Below are 16,181 nucleotides of genomic sequence, written 5' to 3'. Positions count from 1 at the left end.
AAGGAGGGAGAACTTCCAAATTCATTCTATGAGGCCAACATCACCCTGATACCTAAACCAGACAAAGACACTTCAAAGAAAGAAAACTACAGACCAATATCTCTAATGAACCTAGATGCAAAAATCCTCAATAAAATTCTGGCGAATCGGATACAAAAACATATAAAAAAAATTGTACACCATGATCAAGTAGGATTCATCCCTGGGATGCAAGGCTGGTTCAATATACGGAAATCAATAAATGTTATTCACCACATCAATAGACTTAAAAATAAGAACCATATGATCATCTCGATAGATGCGGAAAAAGCATTTGACAAAGTACAGCATCCCTTTATGTTCAAAACTCTAGAAAAACTAGGGATAACAGGAACATACCTCAATATTGTAAAAGCAATCTATGCTAAGCCTCAGGCTAGCATTATTCTGAATGGAGAAAAACTGAAGGCATTCCCTCTAAAATCTGGAACAAGACAGGGATGCCCTCTCTCTCCACTTCTCTTCAACATAGTTCTCGAAACACTGGCCAGAGCAATTAGACAGACGAAAGAAATTAAAGGCATAAAAATAGGAAAAGAAGAAATTAAATTATCACTATTTGCAGATGATATGATTCTATATCTAGCAGACCCAAAAGGCTCTACAAAGAAACTATTAGAGCTAATAAATGAATTCAGCAAAGTGGCAGGATTTAAAATCAACACGCATAAATCAAAGGCATTCCTGTATATCAGCGACAAATCCTCTGAAATGGAAATGAGGACAACCACTCCATTCAAAATATCTTCAAAAAAAATAAAATACTTGGGAATCAACCTAACAAAAGAGGTGAAAGACTTATACAATGAAAACTACAGAACCCTAAAGAGAGAAATAGAAGAAGATCTTAGAAGATGGAAAAATATACCCTGTTCATGGATAGGCAGAACTAACATCATCAAAATGGCGATATTACCAAAAGTTCTCTATAGGTTTAATGCAATGCCAATCAAAATCCCAATGGCATTTCTTGTAGAAATAGAGAAAGCAATCATGAAATTCATATGGAAAAATAAAAGACCCAGAATAGCAAAAACAATGCTAAGCAAGAAGTGTGAATCAGGCGGTATAGCGATACCAGACTTCAAACTATACTACAGAGCAATAGTAACAAAAACAGCATGGTACTGGTACCAAAACAGGCGTGTGGACCAATGGTACAGAATAGAGGACACAGAAACCAATCCACAAAACTACAACTATCTTATATTTGATAAAGGGGCTAAAAGCATGCAATGGAGGAAGGATAGCATCTTCAACAAATGGTGCTGGGAAAACTGGAAATCCATATGCAACAAAATGAAACTGAATCCCTTTCTCTCGCCATGCACAAAAGTGAATTCAAAATGGATCAAGGAACTTGATATCAAATCAGAGACGCGCCGTCTGATAGAAGAAAAAGTTGGCTACGATCTACAGTCGGTGGGGTCGGGCTCCAAATTCCTCAATAGGACACCCATAGCACAAAAGTTAATAACTAGAATCAACAAATGGGACTTACTCAAACTAAGAAGTTTTTTCTCAGCAAAAGAAACAATAAGAGAGGTAAATAGGGAGCCTACATCCTGGGAACAAATCTTTACTCCTCACACTTCAGATAGAGCCCTAATATCCAGAGTATACAAAGAACTCAAAAAATTAGACAATAAGAGAACAAACAACCCAATCAACAAATGGGCCAAGGACCTGAACAGACACTTCACAGAGGAGGACATACAGTCAATCAACAAGTACATGAAAAAATGCTCAACATCTCTAGCTGTCAGAGAAATGCAAATCAAAACCACCCTAAGATACCATCTCACTCCAGTAAGATTGGCAGCCATTAGGAAGTCAAACAACAACAAGTGCTGGCGAGGATGTGGGGAAAAGGGTACACTTGTACATTGCTGGTGGGACTGCAGATTGGTGCAGCCAATTTGGAAAGCAGTATGGAGATTTCTTGGAAAGCTGGGAATGGAGCCACCATTTGACCCAGCTATTCCCCTTCTTGGTCTATTCCCTAAAGACCTAAAAAGAGCATGCTACAGGGACACTGCTACATCGATGTTCATAGCAGCACAGTTCACAATAGCAAGACTGTGGAACCAACCTAGATGCCCTTCAATAGACGAATGGATAAAAAAAATGTGGCATTTATACACAATGGAGTATTACTCTGCATTAAAAAATGACAAAATCATAGAATTTACAGGGAAATGGATGGCATTAGAGCAGATTATGCTAAGTGAAGCTAGCCAATCCCTAAAAAACAAATGCCAAATGTCTTCTTTGATATAAGGAAAGTAACTAAGAACAGAGTAGGGACGAAGAACAGGAGAAGAAGATTAACATTTAACAGGGATGAGAGGTGGGAGGGAAAGGGAGAGAGAAGGTAAATTGCACGGTAATGGAAGGAGACCCTCAGGGTTATACAGTGGAGGGGGTAGAGAGAGAGGAGGGGAGGGGGGGGAGAGGTGGGGAGGGGGGAGGGTGGATGATGGGAAAGGCAGCGGAGCACAACAGACACTAGTATGGCAATTTGTAAATCAATGGATGTGTAACTGATGTGAATCTGCAATCTGTGTATGGGGTGAAGGTGGGAGTTCATAACCCACTAGAATCAAAGTGTGGAATATGATATGTCAAGAAATTTGTAATGTTTTGAACAACCCACAATAAAAAATTAAAAAAAAAAAAAAAAAAAAAAACATCTGCTTTCCCAGTGCCCAGCTGAGCTGGAAATGCTGATGGCTGGCGGACAATTGTAGGCAAAGCAGAAGAGCCCTGATTTTGCAGGGCTGGAAGGAGCTGCCCAGATGGTTGCCTTGGATGCCTCCTTCCTTTCACAAGTGTGGCAGGGAAACTGAGGCATGGAGAGGTGTCTGCCTGCCCCAGATCACCAGCCAGTTCCTAGGGTATAAATAGCCCTGGGGCTGGAACCCAGATCCCTTGGAATGTTCCTTTCCAGGGATTAGGAGTCTCTGGTCCCCAGAGCAGAATCCGCAGCAAACACATCTGTTCAGAGGTGCTCATAAATTCCTATGGAGAGTAGGGGACAAAGGTCAGAGCTCTTCCAGGCCCTGAAGCGGAGGCATCTTGGCTGCTTTTATCAGAATCAGACCAGCAACCTGTCTGCTTTGAACCCCTGACCTCTCTAGAATTAGTATTGTGGTATATGTGCCCATACCCGCTCACATTGCACCCCAACCCTACCCTGGGAGGCCCCCTGTTCCCCACATTGCAGCTGGGGCTTAATTCAGTTCCTCGGCAGCCCTTACTCCTTTTGTGATTAGTCAAGACTGTTTTTCTGAAAAACAAAGGGTGTCCCAGCATCTCCAGGATAGAAGTGGTGGACTCTTGCAGCTAGATAACTAAGTCGTGGACTTTTCATTTTGGTATCTTGAAGGGATTCGTGGGTGTTCATCCCACCCCAGCCCTTCCTAATTCTGCTTCCCATCTCCAGTGGAGCAGGCTGGGCAGGGCTTCTTTGTGGACAGTTTTGGATAGTCTCCTCCTCCCAGCTGACCTCCCCGCCTTCCCCTTTTTGCAGCTGTGCACAGGCAGCTGCTAGAAAGTGCATTCAAGTGACCTCTCCAAGAGCACAGTGACCTCTTCTACAAAAAAATGCAAGCACCACAGGGCCAGAGCTGCCCATCCGTCTCCTAGCCAGCTCTGCTTTGGCTACAGCTGCAGGCCAAGAGGAGCCCTTCATCTGGCAAGTTTTGTGGTCTGGAATTAGGTGTCAATGACACAGACTGTCCCAGACCAGGAAGGAGCCACAGTCTGCTTAATTAGCACTTTGATTTATAATAACACACTCTGGCAAAACTCAGGCATTGCTAATTTTTATAACTCCTACAATTCCACTGGTAGGTGAGCCTAAACAAGGCAACAGCCTCACGTTTAATTGATTCTCTCCCAAGCCAGAAAGAAAGGCTGGGGGCTGGGAATCCCCGCCTGTAGCTTAGTTTCCCAGTACTGCCTCTTTGCTCATGACCATGGCTGGAAAGAGAGTGGTCTCCCACATGGTTGAGATGTCCAGCCTCTGAGTGTTATCATATGGCTTCCTCAAGATGTCCAGGACTGTGCTGAGAAATCACAGCCTGTTGAGCTCCAGAGACTGGGACCTGGAGTAAGAGGCCAGTGGGGACATCATCTCTCAGGTACCTGAAGACATGAGAGATGGACCTGGTCACAAGGTGATTTGTTTAGTACCAAGAATCTGGCCTGTATATAACCTCAGCTCTGCATGCAAGGCCTTGTCTGAGCAAGGGTCTGGGGGCAGATTGTCACTTCGAAGGCTGCTGACTGTTGTCCCAAATGAGTATCCTGTGTGCTGAATGTGAGCGGGACATGGGGCCACCTCCTGAGCAGATGTCCCACAGCCATCAGCATCTAACAGATGATGGAGAAACCAGAGAGGAAGCCTAGGCCCAAATGCTTAAGCAGTTTGCCCGAGGCCACCCAGATACTGCGCAGCAGAGCTTGGTTTAAACCCAGGGGTCTGGCTCCTGAGTCGGTTCTTTCCCATTGAGCCAGAACTCGGAGAATCGGGGACACAGAGAAGGGCGGTCATGGCCAGCAGAGGAGGCAGGGAAGGAGGCTACCTATGAAGTCCTCTCTCAGACCAAGGCTCAGGCCTTCTGTGAGGGGCAGAGCAAGGCTCAGTGTGGAAGCCAGGGGTCAGGGTCCAGCGAGCTGCACAGAGTGCACCATTAGGAGTCAGTGGGCAGAGTCGTGTCCCCCAAAAGATTTCCTAACCCTCCACTACCTTAGAATGTGTCCTTATTCAAAAGTAAATTAAGATGCAATCAGACTGGAGTAGGCCTCATAATCTCACATGATTTTGTCCACATAAGGAGACACAGAGTCATAGAAGACAGACAACAGGGAAAGCACCATGCGAAGGCAGAGGTTAGAGCACTGGCATCTACAAACCAGGGACAAGCAGGGCCCACCAGAAACTCTGAGCAAGGAAGGTCTCTACCCAGAGCCAGAGTTTCTATTTCAAGATTCTGTTTCAGAAGGAGCGCGCCCTGCTCATACCTGGATTTCAGGTTTTCCGCCCGGGGACTGAGAGACCATGCATTGCTGTCATTGCCTAGTTTGTGGTCATTTGTCACAGCAGCCCCAGGAGACTAATAGTCACTTCATATTCTCCACCAGCCTTCAGTGCTCTGATTGATAAGCATGGTTTACTAGGGCCATGGGTTGGGCTGAGTTGGTATTCAGGAGTTATTCTGAGGCTTGGACTCACCAGGAAATGTGTGTCAGGGATAGGGGGCAAGACCCCCAGTGGTCTTCAGTAACCTGACCACATTTAGACCTCCAGGGGATCAGACACTCTTATCCTGTTGTCCTCAGTGGTAGTTGTGAAGACTATCAATGGAAGTATAGAGTGTGTTGTTTACAGTTTAGTTGCAGAACTCCGTATCCACTCTTGCTAGTTTAAGAAAGGGGTGTGTTACAGCTGGGTAGATACCGAAGAGTTCAGAGAATCATTAAGGGGGCTGACAGAACAGCCCAAGTCAAAATTCAGAAATGATCCCCAAGCCACCCTGCAGAAACTCGCATTCTCTGGGATCAGGACTCTGACTCCTGGCTTGGAGGGTGGCACCAACCACCAGCCCCAGACCCACGGTGCCCCTGTTGTGGTCTGTACCCACAAAATGGACACCAGGCTACAAACTGGACTCCAGGATTTCTCCCTCAGTGCATCTTGGCAACAGAAATGACAGGTGTGTGACTTCTCCAGTCCTGCCTTCTCATATCAGAGCATTCTAAAGGGAAAACTGGAATCATTTTGGGGGCTCCTAACTACAAAGTCATAGGGAAATAGAACTATTGGCTGTCTTGCCCTTCACTATGGACGTCCAGAGCTTACTGTTTCATAAAGGCGAGTCACAGGAAGAGCAATGTGCGCAGGGCGGTGGCTTAGCAGGATGAGCCTGCAGAAGTAGCATCACAAGCTGAACCTGGAACAGGTGCTAGTCAGGCGGGGAGAGTCGGATGTGCAGCTCCCTGGACCTCAGCACGTAGAAATCACCTAGGAAATGTGTCTTGGTGCAGATAGGGACCACATGTTAAGTGACCTTCTCTGTGTTGCCTGACGCTGGAGTGGAAGCTACCTGGCTACTACTTCAGCCCTCTCTATGGTCAGCCAACTTCTCGAGACCTCCCAAGAGCCCCTTAAGGTGGGAGCTTCTCTCACTGCCCATTCAGTCTGGTCAAGGAAAGAAAAGCCAGGAGGACTGTTGGTGGGGGGAGTGGGTTGTGGGAGGATGAGTTGGAAGCAACCAGTCTGGAAGACCAAGTTCCCAGCTCTGGCCCTGTCTGCAGCTGGCTGAGGTCGGGGTGAGCCTCTTCACTCTGAACCTCAGTTTCCTTGTCTATCAGGTGGGGTGGGTGGGATGCATTCACAGACTTCTCTTTTGGTAGTGGGGCCTTCTTTCAAGAGAAGTGTTGCAAGGATCTTCAGAGAAGCACCATCCAGTTAGCTGCTGTAGTTGCTGCAGGGTGGGATCCAGGCCTCCCATTGCCTCAGACATTTCCATGGAAACCAGTTTTAAAACTCAAATGATCATTACAGAATGGGGTATTCTTGCTCAGGACTCGTAGGGCTTCTGGCCCCCGACAAAGGCAAGTGACACTTTGCTTAAACCTGCTCACATCATTCCAGCCTCATGGTTTTTGTCCATAACGGAAGAGAAGAAGGGGCCTGTCTGGTGTGTCAGGGTACCTAGATGGGGGCATTGTGCTGGGTATTCAGGATACAAGGACTGGCTGGTGGGCCCACCTGGAGGCAAGCATGGTAGATGATAACCCTCCATCCTGCTTCCAGGAATGGAAAAAAAATTATCTATCTATCTATCTTACATCCTATTCAATCCAGAGATGTTTTTTGAGATGAAATTAAGTGGTTCTTGAAGCAGGAAGGGAGGCAAATCCATCTTGGAGAGCTGCCCCAGGGCGGTGCCCACTCTGCCTGACCTTGGCAGCCAGAGAGGCCTCCATAAAAATTCCAAGTGCACCTCCCCTCCCTGCCACACAGTGCAAGCACACATGCACGTGTCCAAATACTTTGGTCAGAGTTGGATTGCCACTTCTCAAAAAGCACATCACTGGCGCGTAAGAGAATGGGCATGTCACGGACCAGCCCCAGGGAGACCCTTCCTGATCAAGAAGATGCACCAAGTCTTTGTCCACCCATGTGTTACAAAACTCTAAGCCAGGTTGGGAGTTCATATTGGGACCATTTGCTTTAATTCTCCAGAGAAGCAAAGAAGGTACCATTAAGATCCGTTTGAATTGGGATCTGTTAGCTGTTTGCCTGCTCTTGGCTGTAAACTACCACCAGAGACATTCCATGAGCTTGTTCTAAAAATCAAACCAAGTATCTCATACATGGAAATGATCGGAGAAAGCCACCAACTTTTGTTAGAGCCATTAAGGAAACCTTGGATGTGCTTTGCTGGCGGTGGGCCATCCTTGGGAATGGGCCTTCACATCCGAATTTGCAGCTGCTGCTTCCTCTGGCTTTGCTTGGTGAAGATTCTTGCCATACAGTCAGCCAGAAGAGAGCCAGCCCTTGGCAGGCGTACAGTGAAGGAAGGATGAGACTAACCAGGAAACCCAGCAAAAGACTGTTTAATTGACAGTTAACTGTGCAGGGCACGGAGGAACAAGGAAGACTAGAATATTCAGAAAGCGCTCAAAGGAGCCAGTCTTCAGGGATGAATAGAATTTAGAGAGCAGGGAGGAACTCAAGTTTCAAGGGACTGTTAATAATAGCTACCATTATATACATACAATGGAATGTCATTCAGCCTCTTTAAAAGAAAGGAAATTCGGACACATGCTGCAGTGCAGATGAACCTTGAAGACGTGAAGGGAAATACATAATTCCACTTACGTGAGGCAGATGCACAGAGAAAAATGGTGGGGTGATGGTTGCCAGGGCTGGAGGGAGTAGATGGAGAATTAGAGTTTGATGGGTACAGAGCTGCCCTTTAGATGAAAAGGTTCTGGAGGTGGAGGGTGTCGATGGGTGCTTAACAATGTGAAATGTACTTAAAGCCACTAGACTTTACACCTAAAAATGGTTAAAATGGTAAGTTTTGTACATTTTCTAATTTTTAAAATACAGTTTATGCATTTATGAATGTCAAAAATGAACCCCACTATTTTTATAACTGTAATGCCCTAGTCAATTTAATACATTTAAAAAACAGTAACTAGCATTTATTGTGCTTGCTGTATGCCAAGAGCTCTTGACTTCTCACACAGTTCTCCAATGGCCATATAAAGTAGGTACAGTTATTGTTTTCATTTTGCAGACGTGCCACTTGAGATAGGATGATTAAATACATCTTCCAAAACCTGCAACTGATGAATGGTCTGCTGTGGATTGAACCCAGATCTGTGCAAGTTCAAACCTGGTGCCTTTAAGCACCGCACTGTGTGAACCATAGGTTGAAATGCAGTAAAGAAAGACTCCCATTCCTCTCTCCTGATGGTCTACAGGCTAGCTTTTTTTTTTTTTTTTTTTTAAAGATCACTATAAGTAGGATGAGGTGCTTGATTTCCTTTCCATATGCTTCCAGAAAGCCACTGTCCCTCCTGGATTCAGCAGAGACCCTAATTGTGGCTCTAATCTGAGTTTCCTCATTGCATCACATTTTTGGAGTTGTAAGTTGGCTGTGACTTGCACGTCATTAGTTCATAGGACCCTTACTTAATGAGTGACCTGTGTTTCTTTATCTGTTACAGACCACAGTAATTGACTATGTGAAGCCCTCAGATCTCAAGAAGGACATGAACGAGACCTTCAAGGAGAAGTTTCCTCATATTAAGCTGACACTCAGCAAAATAAGGAGGTACGGGAAACTTATGTCACCTTAACTCACCTTGAACTTGCCCTTCTAGCCTCTCTTCCAGCCCGCATTAAGCTCATGCTTTGTATGATGTTTTTTCTGTTCTTTGAGGAATGAAGCATGGTCACATTCAGTTAAGGGGGAAAAAACAAACAAACAAAAAAAAAAAAACGGTCTTACAGCTGGCTGACTCGTGCCTGGATGTGGTAGGAGAGCCCAGAGAGCCAGGACAGAAGGCCAAACTCCAGACCTATGATTGACACAGATCTGGAAGGGCATTCATTCAGTGAAAGAAACATTTTAGGCTATGTGCATGCAGTGTGCCAGCTCAGTAAGATGTATATTTTGAAAAACAGAATGGGTGACATTCAGTTCTGTGGTTTCTCAAGTATAGGCAAAGCCAAAGAGAAAAGGGTTAGTATCTTAGGGAATGGGATAACTTTACCTAAAATCACTTTCCCAAAGATGATAACTGGGACCTGTATTTTAGTAGTCACCAAAGCAGAAAAAAAAAAAAAAGACAAGCTGTACTTCCCATGTAGTTGATTAGATCAACCCTGCGGTGACCCTGGCTGTCAGCCAAATAGTTAAGGTGACTGACCCTGCTGGGCCAGAGAGGAGCTAACTAGTGTCTGTGTGCCCCATGACATCATGATTGCAGGTGTTTGGGCATACATGTGTATGGTAACAGAAGCTAGGCTACACAGCCATGTCATGTTGGAATATGTGCCGGTAAGTATTTATGCTAGTGTACGTCCTGATAAGATTTGATTCTGGCATGTTCCAAGCCAAAGAACCCCCCCAAAAAAAACTTTGAGAAAAATCAAGTATTCACACTTTGTCCATTTGCTGGGCGGCTTTCCCAAGGACACTGGTTGATGTGTTCTTAGGCTGACTCCTTTTCTGTCCTAGTTAATGAACATAACTGATATTTGGCAGAGTTTAGACCAAGCGCCTGATTTATTTCTATTATCATCTCTGGAATGAGCACAGTTTCCCAGATGGTGTCCCTCTTTGACTCTGGATAGCTCCGCCCTTAGGTTCCAAGGGGGCCCTCAGATATCCACATGTGTTCAGTGGGGTCCTTCTGTGTTCGTCATGTTCGTTGGCGCCCTTGCTGGCCCCTCTGTCTGCCTGGCCTGCGGCCTGTCTGTCATCCTCCTGGAAGTGGCGATTTTTGGCACTGAATCTGGGGCAAAAGTGAACATGGTCTGGGCAGCCAGACCAACCAGGGAGGGTCTAGACCCCCAACTGTGTGGCCTTCTTCCACACATAATGTAACCTTCACACTTCTGGGGATTTAATCCCATCCCATATCACCCTCTGGGGATGAAAAAGATGCTTTCCCAATGGAGTCATCCTCCTCTTTGGGGGTCCCCTGAAACTCTTAGGTTCTAGTGAGATTCTTCCCTGCTTTCTTTGTCTAGTCTGAAACGAGAGATGCGGAAACTTGCCCAGGAGGACTGTGGCTTTGAGGAGCCTACGGTGGCCATGGCCTTCGTCTACTTTGAGAAGCTCGCCCTCAAGGGAAAGCTCAACAAGCAGAACCGGAAGCTTTGTGCTGGAGCATGTGTGCTGTTAGCAGCCAAGATCGGAAGTGACCTCAAAAAGCATGAAGTCAAGCATTTAATTGACGTAAGTAGCCTACATCCTGGTGTCTGGGGGACACACTCTCAGTCCAGGGGTCTTCTCAAAAGGACCCTGGCTGGTGACAAAGCTAAGGGCCATGAAGTTGTCCTTCCCATAAGAATGTCAGATGCCTTTTCATAGGCTCTCTTAGAGCTGGGGGGGCGGGCGGGGGTGGGAAGGTTGTCTACTTGGACAAGACCAAAGAGCTCCAACATTGGATCTGGCCATAAAAATCTATTCTCGGACACCATGAGGAGTGGAAACTACTGTAACCACAAGGGGTCTGCTCACAAGAGGTCTTGTGAGCAGTGAGACCTCAAAACCTCCTGCCTTGGTTACTTCCTGGGGGAGAGTCTCATCAAAGCAAGAAAACACTGATCTCCTCGGGTGAATGCATGAATACCTGTTTAAAATTCAGTATATTAATAGGAAATTTGGGGAACGGTAAAGCCAACAGATCAGGAGACAAATGCCATTGAAACCATAGGTTTATTACTCACAGTTCCCAAGAGGAGGGGTGTCTTAGGTTGGGCTACCATAGCAAAATACTGTAGGTTAGGTCTCCTAAACCACAAAAACTTATGTCTTGTAGTTCTGGAGACTGGCAAGCCCAAGATCAAAGTACCAGCTGCTTTGATTCCTGATGAGGTCCCTCTTCCTTACTTGCAGATGCCTTCTTACTGTATCCTCAGTTGCATAGGGAGAGACAGAGCAAGCTTTCTGGTCTCTCTCGTAAGGATACTGATCTCATCATGAGGACTGTACCCTGAAGATATCCTCTGAGCCCAATTACTCCTAGAGGCTTTACCTCCTAGTACCTTCACATTGGGGTATGGGGCACCCATGGATTTGTGAGAAACACAAACATACAGTCCAGACAGTAGGCAACTGCCACAGCCATGGGAGGCCATGCTAGAGCACCATTTTTAGTTGAGAAGCAAAGGGAGAGGAAAAGAGCTGATGTAGGTGCTTGCCATATTTTTTTTTAAGTATTCCTTAGGTCAGTACTTTAAGAAGTGGCACACGATCATCTAGCTTGTTCTGTAAATACATGAACATGGAAGTGATCCTTGGATGCCAAATATGAGCTGAGAATCAATAGCCCTATACGGTTGTCCCCATCTATCATGGCTTTGCATTGCCCGATTTCAGCTATCTACAGTCAACCAGTCCAGAAATACTACATGGAAAATTTCAGAAATGTGCAATCTGTTTTAAATTCTGCACCTTTCTGAGTGGCGTGATGAAATCTCACTCTGTCCCACCTGGGACATGGGTCATCTCTTTGTCCAGGATACCCACGTAGCATATGCTACTGCCCATCAGTCACTTTGCCATCTGGTTTGTCAGGTTGACTGTCCCAGTATCACAGTACTTGTGTTCACGTAACCCCTAGTAGCCTAACGCGTCCCAATTCCTTCGTCACTGGTCTGCATCTCATCAGAGGCATTATATCAGTTCACACCACAAGAAGGGTGAGTAAAGGACCCTAAATTATTGAGATCACATTCACATAACTTTCACTATAGTGTGATTATTTTATTTTACCACTAGTTATTATTGTTAATCTCTTAATACACCTAATTTATAAATTAAACTTTTCCATAGGTATGTATATATAGTAAATAATCTATAGGGTTAGGTAATATGTGTGGTTTCAGACATCTTTAGGGACGCTTAGAACATATCCCCCATGGATATATTTTTGTTGAACTAATGAATCTTGAGAAATAATAATAAAAATTATGATACTGTTCATATCATAGTTAAATAATATGCCACACAGCAAATGCTGATAGTATTAGTGCAGAATATATCAGTAATGGTTTAAAAAGCTATTTGCATTAGCAATAAACCTTAAGAGCAGAGAGATCAATAAAGAGGAGGAAAAGTAAGGTACGGGGGACTGAATTAGAGCAAAGTATATTCCATGCTTTTATAATTATGTCAAAATGGATTCTACTGCCATGTATAACTAAATTTTAAAAAAGCCCATCTCAGTTATAATCTGAGTGCAGGCAACAACAGCTCTACTGGTGAGATTTCTTCTCCATTTCTAATGCCATCCCGCTGCAGTCGGATGGACAGGCAGGGAGCCACAGCTCACATACGTGACATTGAAAGTAGGGCAGCCTCACCAGGACTTGAGGCCCTGTGGGTAAGAATGAAAAGAATGAATTGCAAATAATCATCTCCCCGCATTCAGAACTTAGGTGTGGTTATTATTGTTGTAGGTGATGGGCTCCGTTTTAGTTTTACTTCTAGACCTGAATAACTTAGATGTAACAGGGTGGTGCTGGAGTCTCGTGTAGATTTGCTTCTCAGCACTGCAGTCTGCCACCCTTGGACAAGTGATTGACCTCTTGGAGCCCATAAAATGGAGATCAGTGCAATACCAACCTTGTGAGAGTCTTAAGATTAAATGAAGTGATGGGACCTATGTGAGCCTCCTGGCAGACCATAGGCCACCAGAACTACAGCAGGAAGTGCCGTCCATACCTCCCCTTCTTCCTCCAGAGCCTTGCTTGTAATGGGTGTGTGGTTTGAATATGGTTCGCCGCGTCTGAACCTCATGTTGAAAATTTTTTCCCATTGCAACAGTGTTGAGAGGTGGGGCCTTGGAGAGGCGACAGTGTTAAGAATTCATGCCTGGGCTGGGGCTGGGGCTCAGCAGTAGCGCACTTGCCTGGCATTTGTGAGGCAGTGGGTTTGATTCTCAGCACCACATATAAATAAAATAAAGGTCTATTAACAACTTAATAATAATAATAATAATAATAATAATTCATGCCTTTCTCTTGGGAATTGTTCTTCTCAGAACTAGATTACTTACCCCAAGAGTAGCTCATGCTGAAGCAAGGCTGTCCCTCATTTTCATGGACCTGCTTACCCTTCCACTTTCCATCAGGAATTGAAGCAGTACAAGGCCCTCAACAGGTGTGACGACTTGACTTTGCACTTCCCAGCCTCCAGAACTGGTATTTATAGTGACCCAGTCTCAGGTATTCTGAAAGCAACAAAAAACAGACTCGTAAGTTTCTCTGTGAGCACTTACTGGCTGATGGATAGGGAAATTGCACTTGGAAGAAAACCCCTTAGATTTTAATTTTAAAACTAAAATGTCTTAATTTTATTGCAGAAACTGGAAGAGAAGTTCCGGCTGAATAGGCGAGAACTGATTGCCTTTGAATTCCCAGTGTTAGTGGCCCTAGAATTTGCACTCCATTTACCAGAGCACGAAGTCATGCCACACTACAGACGCCTGATCCAGAACTCCTAGCACAGGGCCCAGCAGGGTGAAGGACCATTCCTCTGAGTGCTGTGGAGCGGAGTTCACTACTGGAAATGCAAAAAATAAAACTCAAAAGTACCAAGCTTCTTATCCTCATCATAGTTTTCGCAGAGAAGCAGTACTGGAAACTTCACGGAGTCTTCAGTCTGGCTGGCCGAGAAGAGTGTGAGCCATTCATTACACAAGCAAGTGAAAAGAAGATTCATGCTGAGGACAGCAAAGTCCCCTACCTAGCAAGAACTCAGCTGCCTCCAAGGGGCTTCCTGCCAGGCATGCACACCTTGCCAGCGTGACCCTGGGCCTTCTCTCCAGACCCATTCCAACTCTGAGCACAGAGTGCCAGAGCAGACGAGGGAAGCAGATTTGCAGAACTGAAGGAAAACTTTTCTACCATCCCTGTGTCAAAAGAGCGTGCCAATCTATTTTTGTATCAGCCATTGGAAGTGCACTTTTCCCCGGGGGCATGTGGATGTGAGTGTGCAAGTGTCAGAGATCCTGCATCAGCCCTCAACCCCCAAAGTCAGTGCCACCCTCTGCAGAGCTGACTTGGGGCAACGATTTCTGAGTGATTTCTGGTTAAGAATCCCTCGGTTCCAGGTTGGTATCTTCTGCCCTTAGGAAATGACATTGTTTTTGTGACTGCTCCTGCCACAATCGGACAAAGACTAAGTTCTCAGTGTTGGAGGAGTCACAGAAAGGCGTGGAGTGTGGCGCTACCTTCCTGCCATCCCACTGCGGGCATCTGTCTGGTCTGCACACTTTGGAGATGGCGGGGGTTGTGCTCCATCGATCTCGTTCCTGTGCTCTATGTTAGAGTGCATAATAAGCACATTGATTGTGCTAAATATGTGTTTTATAAAAATCCAGTATAGGGGTAAGACGTATGACATGTTTTGTGGCTTTTGCACTGGGACAAACTGCATTTTGAGCGGTGGTTGAGTTGATTCAGGTGGCTCTTGTTGCCGTGAATCCATAGCTCTCAGTGCAGAATTTTAATCACGACTTGTCCTGATGCTCGGGCATGACCTGTGCTGACTCATGTCACCTTATAGCCACAGGACAGGTGTCAACTGGCTGAAGAACGCTTGTAGCCATGTAAAAAGAATTAAAATATTTTGTTTTATATATAGAAGTATGTGTATGTATAGAGACGAAGGTCTCACCAGTCAACTTGGCCCCCTCCGTGGAAAATTCCTCGGCCTCCGTCACACACAGGCTGTAGTGGGGTCGCAGACCTGGATCAACCGATATCACCCAGAGAAAGGGGGATGTGGGCAGTGAGGGTATATGGCTTTTGTTAGCAGAGCTCAGAAGAATCCTACAGCCCTACAAGATGGACTTTTTCTTTTTTTCTTCTGTTTCCCAGGCTGGTCTCAAACTCCTGGGCTCAAGGGATCCTCCTGCCTCAGCCTCCTGAGTAGCTGGGACTATAGGTGGGCACCACCATGCCTGGTTCCTACAGGATGGGGCAAGGGCAATCAAGCAGCAGCTGGTGAGAACAGGGGATAATACTTGGCTTCTAAATCAGTCTTAGGTTTGACTGAGTTCAATCCTAATCTTTTGCTAACAAGTTTCGTTGGCCAGAATCAGTTGTAAATCGGTGATTTTTGAAGTAGGGATATAATGAACGTGGTCTACTAGTTGAAAGCTAAATCAACTAGTATTTAAGGTGCACATATTATCAATAAAGCAAATTGAGAAGCTCAGAGTGTTCAAAGCATCTCCATCTCCTGAACTACAAAATGCCTTTCAACTTACTGGTATCTGTCATCTTGTTCTCTCTGATGAGACGACTGGCTCAGGTGTGTGGACAGTGGCTACAGGTGGAGAGCCGTTCTGAGAAGAATCTCTAGCATGTAGAAATGACCCAGGGAGACACTAATGACTGACATGGGAGGGCAGCCTGAGACCTTCCTTGTGTCATGAAGTAGTCCAGACTAATATTCTTGGCTTTGGGGTGATTTGTTTTTTTAGTGTTTATGAGGTGGACTTGGAAAGTTATTGGTTCATTTCTCTTTTAAAGATTAATTTTGAATTTTAAGTTCTATTCTGTGGATTTGTGGAGGGGAGAGTTTTGTTTTGAATTGGAAGGGAGGGCGTCTTCATGAGAATGAAGGCATTTTCTCATGTCCCCACCAGCTTTCTAGAGGCAAAGGAAGAGGGGGAAGGACTTGGGTAACACGCAGAGCTGCCCCTGTGACAGGTGCAAAGCCTTGAGCTTCGGCAAAGAGTCGAGGAGGAAACCTGAACCTGTGAGGCGAGAAAGTCACTCAGACCAGTTCTAGAAGAGTCTAAGGTTTTGCCTTTGACCTCTATCACAGTGCAGTCCTGGACATTTCCAAGCCCTGCTCCCTCTCAAGACCTCC

At 45.4% G+C, this 16,181-nt stretch overlaps 1 protein-coding gene across 2 annotated transcripts in view; it reads left to right on the top strand.

Annotated features, from left to right (window-relative positions):
• Window positions 1-15,521, top strand: part of Cables1 (Cdk5 and Abl enzyme substrate 1) — a 114,389-nt gene extending 98,868 nt beyond the window's left edge. For both annotated transcript variants that reach the window (XM_046433769.2, XM_046433761.2), the window contains 3 exons: window positions 8,791-8,897; window positions 10,322-10,529; window positions 13,663-15,521. In XM_046433769.2, the coding sequence (XP_046289725.1) occupies window positions 8,791-8,897; window positions 10,322-10,529; window positions 13,663-13,803 (456 nt within the window). In that variant the 3' untranslated portion in view covers window positions 13,804-15,521. The remainder of the gene's footprint in view (window positions 1-8,790; window positions 8,898-10,321; window positions 10,530-13,662) is intronic.
• The last annotated feature ends 660 nt before the right edge of the window (window positions 15,522-16,181 follow it).

Source organism: Marmota monax, unplaced genomic scaffold, assembly GCF_021218885.2.
Source record: "Marmota monax isolate L192 unplaced genomic scaffold, Marmota_monax_Labrador192_F-V1.1 WCK01_AAM20220418_F8-fsc00126, whole genome shotgun sequence".
Classification (NCBI taxonomy): domain Eukaryota; kingdom Metazoa; phylum Chordata; class Mammalia; order Rodentia; family Sciuridae; genus Marmota; species Marmota monax.
Note: the sequence above shows the minus strand (reverse complement) of the source record. Positions and strands in the feature narration are given on the sequence as shown.